The 12,338-nt window shown below is 41.0% G+C and overlaps 1 protein-coding gene across 1 annotated transcript; it reads right to left on the bottom strand.

Moving 5' to 3' along the window:
• Positions 1 to 241: 241 nt before the first annotated feature.
• unc93a (unc-93 homolog A) lies at positions 242 to 11,879 on the bottom strand. The gene is made up of 8 exons (XM_085771093.1): positions 11,651 to 11,879; positions 10,459 to 10,640; positions 8,587 to 8,816; positions 5,440 to 5,565; positions 4,079 to 4,290; positions 3,087 to 3,222; positions 2,116 to 2,247; positions 242 to 819 (listed from the first exon to the last, which is right to left on the bottom strand). The coding sequence occupies exons 1-8, from the start codon at positions 11,738 to 11,740 to the stop codon at positions 530 to 532; spliced, it is 1,398 nt and encodes a 465-aa protein (XP_085627219.1). The 5' UTR covers positions 11,741 to 11,879; the 3' UTR covers positions 242 to 529.
• Positions 11,880 to 12,338: the final 459 nt, after the last annotated feature.

The following is a 12,338-nucleotide window of genomic DNA, read 5'->3' as shown; positions in this document are numbered from 1 at the left end:
TACAAATCTTTGCATCTATTGTTCACTTTTCAGTTTTCCAGTCTCAAAAGCTATTAAATATTTTTTTCAGTGCAATATATCACATACAATTATAACAGTAAACAAAACTGCACTATAGAAATTGTCGGAACGAACTGTTGGTTGATAATTGGCAGTGTCCAGAAAACGTAAATCCTTTAACATTTTAAAATCCCTTTTTTTGTTGTTTGTTTTGCTTTTTTTTTTTTTACTACTAGTCATTTTTCTGCCCTAACAGTAAAGTTTCAGTCTTTACCACTGGAGTTTCATATCCGGCTCCACAGATGAGAAACAGTGCATACAATATGGTACATTACTATTTGTTATATTTTACAAAGGGGAAAGGAGGGTTCCAGTTTGCAGGGTTGACCTGATAAACACCAACACAAGTGGACAGGATTCAGATTGTCCCCTTCAGTCGATTCAACGTGGAACTGAAACAATTTGGCAGCATCAGCGTCAGACTCCTGATTAGCAGCGTAACGGCTACGACAGGATCAAAATTCAGTCTCTACAATTGTGACTGGGAGATGATGTTGTCCTGATCGCTCTTGATTCTTTCCTTGTGACTCTGGTAGGTGCCCTCTTCCACGGGCGGAGTGGGGTTCTTGTATTCGTAGTACTCCACTATGGGGTAGGTGACGCAAGTCAGCAGCAGGACGGCGAGCACGATGTAGAGTTTGTACTCCAGACAGATGAAGGTGCTGTACGCGAAGGCGATGACGAAACCCAGCGACTCCCACATACGGTAGTTGGCAAATGCCGCCTCTTTTTCATGGGGGAACAGGATGCCGTAGAGAGCTGCAGGACGGAAAGAAAAGGAAGTTCACATTCCTTTCAACATCATCTATTTCCTTACTGCATGATTCATTCACGTTGTTATATATAGGCTACCGGCTTTTGGCCCAAACCTTATGTCCCTTTTCCACTACACAGTTACGACTCGACTCGACTCAGTTTAGGTCCTTTTCCATTGCAACTGAGTAGTTCCTCCTCAACATGGGGGGGGACATCATAGCACGGAAGCTTTTTTTCATCTTCTCTTCAGCCACCAAACACTCATCTTCACCTCATCGACGGACCGTGGCGTGGTTTTCTGCACGGCGGCCATTTAACTCGTATGAAAGATCAACAACAGTCTCAGTACAGATCGGTTGTCGTTGTTGAGGGTGTGTTTTTAAAAATAGCGGGTTTGATTCTTGTTTTGGACATTGTGTTTACTACTCTTCCAGTGACAACACTCTGGCCAATCAGTGGCCGACAGTTGGTTGACGTCATGTTTCAGTATTGGCTCAGCTGCTTGCAACCTCGCCTGAGGCGTTACCAAAAAAGTACCAGGTATCAACAGAGATGGACAGAGTACTCGACCCTAGTACTTGAGTAAGAGTACAAATACTACTGGTCAAAATTTACTCCGTTACAAGTAAAAGTAGCTCAGTCCACATGTTACTCAAGTACTGTAAGAGTAAAAGTACCTGCTTTTAAAGGTACTTAAGTATCCAAAAGTACATGCTTTTAAATTTAAGTAAGAGTAAGAGTAAATTTCTTATTTTTCACATCAATGAATTACTATAATGTTTTCTAAATGAATTTAAGGACCTTTTAACTCTTGTTTCTGAGAATTAACTCTTTGAGACCAGCTGCACTGATGTGCTGCTTTTAGGGGTTAGGGTTTCCTTCTTTGACAAACACAGCTTGTGTCCAATAGAAAAAAAAAGAGCAGACCTGAAAGTAACGAGTACTTTTCAGCCTTCCTAGAAATAAACTCGAGTAAAAGTAAAAATATTTGTCTTGGAAATGTATTCAAGTAAGAGTAATAAGTATCAAATAAATCTAATACTCAAGTAAAGTACAAATCCTCTGGATATGTACTTAAGTACAGTGAGTCTCAAGTAAATTTACTCCGTTACTGTCCACCACTGGGTATCAAGTACTATCTCTAGTGGAAAAGCCCCAAAAAACGGGTTGAGTTGAGCCGAGTAGTGCAAGTGGAAAAGGGTCGTTTGTTTGAATGGACAATAGCCTATTGGTCATGATATCCATTTCTCTGCTCTGACTCCATTGCTGCACATCAGAGGGCTGATGGGAGTTTCTTACCGTTGGTCTGAGTTTGCCAGATAGCGTCCGCCATCCCCCACAGAGCAGGAAACACAAAGAAGATTGCCAGATCGTCAGGGTGAGGTCTCCAGAACAAGAGCCCGATGATGCACGAGAAGTTGGCTACTGCAGCTGAGAACGGATCAACAGATAAAACAATCAAAGATCAATATCAATCAACAGTTTATTCAGCCTTGTGTCGAAACTTTATGGTCAGAAACAAACTACATCTTTAAAGGGATATTCCGGCGGGAAATGTAACCCATGGTCTAACGCACCATGAGAGTACAACACCCCCTCCAGAGATGAAATTTGTCGACTGCAAACATCTCTAGTTGTAGAAATTTCAGCAAAGACCGCACGGTAGCAAAACACTGCTTTCTATGGAGCTGAGAGCCAACTAGCTAGGAAAGCCCAAGCAAGTCGATTACCGAGTGCAGTAGAAAAGGAGTCAGTCCAGTGATGTTTATTTCCAAAAATGTGATAGTTTGAGCAACTCACCTCTGTTCATTTCCCTGTCTACACTCGCTAGTTATTGTTAGAGACAGAGAGGAACACTAATGCATTCGGTAGTCGACTTGTTAGGACTTTCCCACAACTAGCAAGCGACTGGAGAAGAGTGGGTGAGTTCTGTTTTCGCCTCTTTTCAATAAAGACCAGGCAAAGCTAGCAGATGTTTGGTGCCTCATATTATGTGCTGGGATCCTATTTGTACTGTTGACGAAGTTTGGTGCTGTTCTGATCATTATTTGTGGCAGTGAGTAGCTTTTTTGATCACGGTTGGCTCTTGGCTCCACAGACAGCAGTGATTTGCTATCGTGTGGTCTTTGGTGAAGTTGCTACAACTCGAGAGGTTAGCAGTCGGCAAACTTGATCTCTCGAGGGGGCGTTCTACTGGATCTGATGGTGTGTGTGTGTGTTAGACCATGGTTTACATTTACCTACGCCGGAAAATCCCTTTAACATCTTACCCAGGAGGAAAAGAGCGGCTCTGCCCGTGTACCGAGCCAGTCGGCCGAAGAGGAACGAGCACAGAGAGTTAGCAGCTCCGAAACACATCATCACATAGCCGACGTAGTGGATCCCCAGAGCGCACGTGACGTAGTTCTGCAAGGAAACACAGATTTCTTTAGACAAATCATTGATAGATATCTGATCAAAACACTCACAATGGACCAACTCTAGAGCCACAGAACAGAACTGACACACAGTTAAAGGGATAGTTCAACATTTTGGCAAATCGGCCCATTGCCATAATCCCTATAGTTTTAGGAGTAGGTTCATTACCTTTAATTGTCGGTGCAAGCTGTTTTTAGAATGGCGGAGCAGAGCCGCGAGCTGCTCAGAGCTATGCTATGGAGGCTCATGGGATTTCTTGGTTTCCCTCATCAAACTCATCAAATACACAATCCAACAACTCCAAAATGCTCTGGTGGACAAGTTGTGACCTGCACATTCACCACGCTATGAAAAAATAACGTAACGTTACGAGACAGAGTTGTTTTAGAGGTAAATACAGAGTCTACTTGCTGAAAAACTGTCCCTGAAGGCAACACGCCTCAGCGGTTTTGCATGAATTTAACTCAAAAACAACTCTGTCTCGTAATGTTTTGTTATTATCACATAGCGTGGTGAATGTGCAGGTCACAACTTGTCCACCAGAGCTTTTTGGAGTTGTTGGATTGTGTATTTGATGAGTTCGATGAGGGAAACTAAGAAATCCCATGAGCCTCCGTGCGTAGCTCTGAGTAGCTCGCCGCTCGGCTCGGCAGTTTTGAAAATAGCTTGCATCGACAAATAAAGGTAACGAACCTACTGCTGTGACTATAGGGATTATGGCAATGGGCCAATTTGCCAAAATGTTGAACTATCCCTTTAAGCAAATAATCATGTCAACATTGAAGAAAATATTCGATTTCGGCTCTGAAGCAGATTTCTAGTTTCTAGTTTCTAGTTTCCTCACCTTGGTGTACTCCCCAGACAGGAAGCTCTGTTCGAAGCCGCTGTACATGGTGAGGGGGATGAGGGTCAGCAGCCTCCAGTCCTTCAGCAGCCGGAACGTGGCCAGGAACGTGTGACAGAACGGCTCCCGGTTCCCGCGGAACTCGCTGGCCTGTTCCTGGTCGATGTTGTCCAGAAACACGGCGATGATGAGCATGGCCAGTACACCCACACCTGATAACACAGGAACACAACAAAGACCGTGTGAAGTCTGACGCACTGATACAGCTCAGGTTTTGGGGAGCATACATCAGTCCAACTGGCCATAAGTCCGACGGCTCATTTCTCCGACTACCCATTCTACAGTGTTGGTTAGGTTTAGGGTAAGGTTAAGGGTTAGGGCTACTTAAGTCGGACAAAATGGGAGGTCGGACTAATGGACGCAAAAATAAAGAAATGTATGGTCGGAGAAATGGGCAGTCGGACGGACGTCATGCGCCCTTGCAGTTTCCCCCGATTTATCATTGGTTACTTTATCAGGTGAAAGTGAAACCCATGATCAGTTATTTTTTTTGTTTTGTTTCTTAACTCTTTATTGACAACAGACACAAAGAGTGAGTGAGTGAGTGTGTGTGTCTGTCCGTGTCAGTGGGTGTAAGTGCATGATGTCCATGAGGGGAATGTGTGGGTGTGCCTCCACACAGAGAGATTGGGGTGGGGGGGGGCATATTTCAAAATACAATAACAATTATAAACTTGACAATATTAAAAATATACAAATACATACCTACAAAAAAGGACAACAGCCAACTTTAATCTCAAGCTAAAAAGTCGCTCTCAACCAACCTTTTTGGGTTGAGTGAAGAAGGATGGAAGAAGGCAGACCATTCCATGCCACGCATGCTGTGTATTTAAAAGTATTTTGACCCATATTTCTCTTAAATCTGACCGGGACCAGGTTCGAGGATCTCCCCCTGGTGGCATGGTTGTGAATATCACTGACTTTAGTAAAGTACCTCTTCAAATAGTCCGGGGCAGCATTATTTAAAATCCTATGGACCATACATAATTTAATTTGTGTCACACGCTCCTCAACTCTGAGCCATTTAAGGCTGTCAAAATGTTCCGGGAGGAGGTGAGTTCTGGGATGCAATTTAAGTAGTATTCTAACTATTTTGTTTTGAGCAGACTGGAGCCTAGTTTTGAGTATTTTAGGGACAGCAGAGAACCAAGAAGAACAGGCGTAATCGTAGTGGCACTGCACCAGAGCGCCTGATAAGATTTCCAGGGCTCTTCTGTTAAGAAAAGTGGACAATCTGGCAATGAACCTAACTCGCTGATTAGTTGGTAACATCTAATCTGTTGGTGCAGAGCGTTCGTTACCTATGTAGCAGCCGAGGAGCGTCCACACCAGTTCCTGTGCAGGTCTGGTGGTGGTGCCGTTGACGGTGATGTTGAGGCCGCAGTCGGCCGCTCCACAGCTCTGCAGCTGCTCCTCCGGGATGATGGCTGTCAGAGGAAAAAAATGTTCAGTTTTCATTAAATTCATCAAGAAAGAGAGAGGCTGCAGCTATATTAGTTTGTCAGGGAGTTCTTCTGGAGTATTTCCGGAGCTTGGAGCAATGAGGTGAAGATCTAAACCATGTTACGATATGGTCGTCTGCTGTTTCCTCCTCCTTCTTTCCTTCCGCCTTCTTCTTCCTTGGTTTATTTATGAACGTGAAACTGCATGTCACATTTGGCGACATTCTCCAAAGCATGACCCTTGCTATGTGTCTATAAAAGAATAATTATGAGGCTACAAAAACCAAACAGATCTTATTTTATAGTGAAATACATTTAGACAAATATATTCATGGGTAGTATATTCAGAGCCACATAAATAATAATCAATACTTTTATCAATTGTTGGCCGCACTTTCCTTCCATACATAGGCTACATATATACTCGGTTTAATACAGACAGAAAAACCATAACAATCCATGGGGTACTACGGGCACATGACCGTAAAACCCTCGCAAAGATGGCCGCACGTAAACTGGCGGAAGTCCTTTGTCTCGGTTTGACAGCTCACGCACAGGTAAGCCGAGATGATGCAGGTGAGTGAGATGAATTAAGATGTACTATGCATAAATAAAAGGAAGGCAAACAAATGAGCAGTTGTAGTGCTTTTTGAAACTGAAATTTCCACAAATTAAAAACAAACAATAAAACCATTTCCTGTTTGTAAAAGAATAAAACCATCAATAACACAAGTCCATGTTCATCAGCTTAAGCTCTGTTTCTTTTAAATCCAATTATAGCTTGTTTATGTTCCCATAGATCACTAGTTAGTGTGACTGCTGAAGCAGTCACACTATTGTTCTTCTGTTTGGCCATTTTCTTCCGCCTTTTTACGGTCTTCTTCTAGTCCTTCATACTTTGTGCTATTTCAACAATTCATATATCAAAACGTGCAGCTTTTTTTGAACTTTATCGGCATTACTTTTCTCTTTTTAACTATTTATACTTTTTCAAATATTTAACTTTTTCACAAAAAATCTCACATTCATCAAAGTCTCAACCTCTCTTCTTCACAACTCCACTGTAGTGTAGGGGTTAGGGTGGATGTTTGCCAACCCTAAGGTCACTGGTTCGAATCCAAGGGAAGAACTCTTGTTATGTTATGTTGAATTCTGCTCTCCTCCCCCGCCTTCAATTGGTTACAGGTGTTTGTTATCTCCTTGATTACTCGTACCAGTTTGCAGCACATCATCACATTACAATGAATGACAACAGTTTTGAAAGCAGTGTGCTCTTTGTAGCCGAGTGGCAGAGTAAAGGTTTAGTGATCATATGGTCATGGGTTCGATTCCTGCCTCAGTCTTTTCACTTCATTGCTTGACTTTTGATTCCAATTATTCAGCTGTCATTGGACAGTCTTTGATTCCTCATAGTATAAAGCTCATTGTAACTCAGGTTCTCTGTGGCCATATGGTTAGTGCTCAGCCTGAAATTCACAGACATTTTCATTCTAAGTCATTCAAGCTTGACTCTCAAGCTTTCTTGATGTTGACAGTGTGCAGATCATTAACAGACAACAGTCTCTGCAACTGTGTGTGCACTGTGGCCTAGAGGCAGAGTGGAAGTCTAATGACCATGAGGATGTGGGTTCGATTCTGACCTTGGTCAAACATTTGTATGGTGATCACAGCTTGCACTATTTGCTAATTCTGCAACAGCGTTCAGCTGCTGTCAGCAGTCACACCATTTCCATTCTTGGAAATGCCTTTTCTAGTTCTTTATATTATTATAAAAACACTACTACTGTAGAAACCAGGTGGTTTGAACTCCTTGTGCTAAACACTTCTGACTCCAAACCAGAGCGGAATAAACAACTGTGTCATATTCTCCTTCCCGACAATGTGGACTGATAAGCTGCAGCTTTTACAGTAAAATCATATAATGCATAGTTGGCAACATCGTCCCATCTTCATACACACACACACACACACACCCTCTGATTGTCCAATGAGGTGAGCCCATAAAAAAGCTGTTGGACTTTGAACACCTTTGAGATGGAGGTGAAACTGAGGTGTTTATAATGTAGGGCAGAGTCATGACTGAGGAAACGTGACCTGAACAATGTGCATCTACACATGTCATCTTAGATTCAGATTCAGATTCAGACAACTTTATTTATCCCCGAGGGGCAATTCGGTTCAGCAGACTCAGTTTCGTCAAAAGACAGATAAAAGGAAGAAGAGGGAGAAAAACAAATCCATGTCGGGTAATCAGTATGTGGCACAGACTCTAAGCATCCAGCCAGTTGTCATGACAGTATCACTCCATATGCATTCAATTTGAGTTTAGTGATTAATTAATGTCCTTTTGTCTGATGCAGGTCGGCCAAATCAGAGAAAGACACGTACTCAACATATCTGTATTTGAAGAGAATATAAATAAAGAGGACAAACAGTGTCACTTTGCAAATGCCGAATTTAAGAGGTGAGGTCAGTGTGAGGTGTGAAGCTCAATATTAAATCCATGTTCACACAAACAGGAAATGATCACGCTAAAATCAGTTTATCATCATCCCCTGTTACACCTGTCATTAGATTCTCGAAGGTCAAACTGAAAGGACAACTGATGACCTTATGCTTTCTATTTCTGGGACCATTAAAGTCCTCTGTTGATTGTTGATCATGGACACTAGAGACACAGTTACATGTTTGATGAAACTCTCCTATTGTTTATAAAGCTTCTCCTGGTTTCACACAGAATGACTTTATCTGTGGCGCTGGTCAAATTCTTCCAACATGGACTGATCCACCAGGAATTCTTGGTAAATAAAACACAATTCATTTTGTATTCTGGTAAATTTCAGGCTAAAAATATTTTTAAAAAACCCTCTAAGAGAATAAAACATTCAGCTCAGTTGTTTCTTCCTCTCTTATCTGGACGGTTTCCTTGGACAAATAAAAGCAAATTCCCACGGTTTGACGCACGGCTTTTCTCTTTTTCTCTTATCATAATCGGTCTGACCTTACCTATGTTGAGGTCCTGTCCGAAGATGAGCGACGACATGAGGTTCCCCCACACCGCCGACGACTGAAAGATGAAGAAGAAGATGCCAAAGTACTGGTTGATGATGTCGGAGCCCCGTTTGCCCTCCCGCGCAGCCTGCAGGTTACCTGAGATGGTCAGGTAGGTGCATTTGGCCGACCACAGTGGGGAGCCGCCCAGACCCAGGATGGCTGAGGTAGGTATGAGGGTGTACCTGGAGGAGACGGATAAATAAATATCAAGTTCATTCTTGAATGGGCTAAATTTCAGCTTCGTTTTATTTTTTTTTATTTTTTTATTGAAAAATAGAGAAAAAATATGACATACAACTCCTTAACATAATTTGTTGAAAAAGAGTAAATAAATAAAAAATTACAAATGACAAACAAACAAAGCAAAAACAAACAAACAAACCCCCCAAAAACAAAAACAAACAAACAATAACAAATAAAAAAAAAAAAAACCTGTATGCTGTTTTATATGGTACAAGGGTCTACTAATTCATGTTTAGACGCAAAAACCACAACAACAACAACAAAACAACACTCCACCCTAAACAAAGTATATGCAGTTAAATAAAGGTCCCCCAAACAAATGCCAGTAAAGAGAAAAACATAATCCTGCACAAATATACACCTCCAAACCATAATTTAAATAAGGGATAAATTAAAATAGCCCAGGAATATAGGCAATAGCATGAGACCAAACAGCTAATGTCTCAAGTTTTGCACCATTAACTTTGGCTGTAGAGTTTTCCAACAGACAAATATCATAAAACAATGCAACCCAGACTTTATTCATTACAATACTTGGTTCAAACCAACTTTTAAGAATAGTCTTTTTTGCAGCCGTTGAGGCAGCAAGAATGATTCGTTTCTGTGTATAGTATCACGCTTCCTTTGATCAGTGAATAACCAAATCAGCGGTTTCTACACGAATGACAACAGCGAAAGTTTTAATTTTGAGTTTCTAAAAACCAATTTAGCTGCAGGAAACTGGTTCATCATCAGTGCAGTCTGTTGATGTTTGTGTTCGCATGCACGAGATTTGCTGCGAGATGTTCGTTCGTCGTTGTAATCCATTGGATGTATGATGTAAATACAGAAGAACATCTCGCAGCAAATCTCACACAGCCACTGGGAGCTACTGCTACAACGAGGCTAAAAACAGAGATCACATTCATTTTTTCCGAACAACTTTTCCATGTGGCGGCCTCAGGACACTTGGGTTAGTACAGACGAGCAGTATGGAGGTATCTGGATGTTTCATAGTGTGTGTTTTGGACGATTCAAAAGTGAATTATTGATTTTGGGTTAAGTATCCATTTAACCATGAAGCAAACGTATCCAAGATTAGTTATTTATATTCTTTGTTGTTATTTATATTCTGTAAGAGTAGAGACTATTATTTGTTAAAAAATAAAACATCATCAGTAAGTGGGGTGGGGTGGGGTGGGCCGCATCTTGCCTTGGGCCTCCAGAATGTCTAGAAACGCCCCTGGTTAGCAGTTGTGCTAACGCAAACGCTTGACTTTTTGGTTTTCTTTTGCCCTGCGCACATATCTGCAAAGTTGATGTGATTGGTTCCTTAGTTATTTGTCGTACTGTATGAGTCCCTGACTTTTTTTTTTTATTATTGAGCCTGCTATTTAGCTCATGGTATATCTTGTAGAATGTATAAAATGCATCATATAGACACATTAACAAGAATAAATGCTTGGTTTTCATTGGATGAGATCTTTAAAACCCTAACTATGGCTACATTTCTACATCAACAGTTAACAAAAACCAATGTTTTCACGTCTATATTGACTTGTTGTGGACTTTATCTGACTGTCACACTGAGGACTTACTTACCATCCAGGGTAAAGGTTTCCAAAAGAGTAGGAGACGTAGCAGGCCATGCCGACCACGATGGTCCATTTACAGCCCAGGTTTTTGATCATGATGGGAGGCAGGAACATGGAGGAGACGATGATGGCGGCGTAGATGACGCTCAGAGAGGCCACCCCCATCCCCTCCTCTGCGTTCAGGCTGCTCTGTACAAACACACGGCAGAGACATTGGACTCCATTAGGGGACAGTGCAGTGGTAGTAACTTCTTTATGTACAAGCTTTATTCAGTTTGACAGCAATATGCATTCATCTGAACTGTGCACATTTGTCTTAACTCTGTAAAAGCAGCAGATTTCTAACATTTTTTGAGCTTGAATTCTGCAGAGCTAAATAAATATATATATAAAGTGAATCCTGTTTACTGTTTGACAGTGTTTACCCTCACTTTTGCTTCAGTCCAGTTCAAGGCAATGCCACAAAATGTGGCTTTGATCCAAGGACAGGAAACATCGTCTCTTCACAATGCGGCCATTTAAATTGCTGCTTATAATTATTAATGACCTGTTTGTGTAGTTTGCTTACATTTAACATTTCATAGGCTGAAAAATTACACAGTTTTATGTCATTCATATATTCAAATTAAGCATTTTTACATTTGTTATCATTAGAGATTATTCTTTATATTTCTTAGTGTTTTTTTTTTTCAAAGCAGCTGTGGAGGTATGCCACTCTAGTTTCAGTGCAACAATGTGTTTACATTTGTTAAATACAAAATCATGCACATGATGTTATCTGCTATAGTGAAGTAATAGGGACCAAATTTCAAAGTTAAACGGCTCATGGCTTCAACAAGTAAAGACACAGAACCCATTAATACTGTAAACAATTAGCCTATAACATCCTCGAGACAATGTAGAATAAACTAAGGACTGTGTGTTTCAACCGTCACCGTCAGTCTTTATTTTTTCAAGTTAACACACAAATAACAATCCATGATACTAATTCCAGCTCTGCTTGATTAAAAATTATTGTTATTTACACAAAACAATAATTAAAAGTCCTGAAATAATGTAATTATTTTAATTATGTTTATTATTAACACAATCAGTTTCTTGTATACGAAGTGACTTATGAATTAATCACCCTGTCTAAATATCTAAACGTCTAAATATTAAAGTGTAATAAGTAGAATGAACGCAGCTCTTCCACCTACCTGTAAACTCTGCAGGCCTCCATAAGCCGTGAACAGGGACAGAAACCCGATGGAGACCACCAGGATATTCTTGAAGTTTCTACTGATCATGGCTGCAGGTAAAACCTCCACAGACCCTTCAAATAAAAATAAATAAATATGTTTATAATATACTATAATAAGAAGGAGAAGAAGAAGTAGACCAATCCGTGTTTGTCAGTGACTTCATGCAGCAGCTTCAGAGTAAAGTTGGAGTCTGTCCTGTCTGTCTGTGCTGCCTGTGATAAACTCACACAGTGGAAACAGCTGTGAACAAAGTCCACACACACACACACACACACACACACACACCCTTATCACTGGGCCACACGTCAAATTTTGTTGGAAATGTGTCAGTATCAGCGTACACCGCCCTCCTGTTAGTCATTCTTTCATATGGATCATTATTACAGATGTTGCAACAGCTGCTTCCCTTCTTTTTCTACATCTACACACCATTTCACTTCTTCTCCTTCTCCTTCTGTAGTCTTACAGTATTTATCTCTGCGTTGCGTTCAGTAGCAGTCAGGAGTCGCTGCTGCGTTTGCATTAAATTGATACAATCCATACTGTACGTATAGAGGAGCAAAGGTTTACGATGTGTTATTTCTGATCCTCTTCCCTTTTTACGAGTCCTTGTCTTTACGACATGATGGCTTGTTGTTGTTTG

This window comes from Trachurus japonicus, chromosome 24 (assembly GCF_045865225.1).
Source record: "Trachurus japonicus isolate A0001 chromosome 24, Traja_1.0".
Classification (NCBI taxonomy): domain Eukaryota; kingdom Metazoa; phylum Chordata; class Actinopteri; order Carangiformes; family Carangidae; genus Trachurus; species Trachurus japonicus.
Note: the sequence above shows the minus strand (reverse complement) of the source record. Positions and strands in the feature narration are given on the sequence as shown.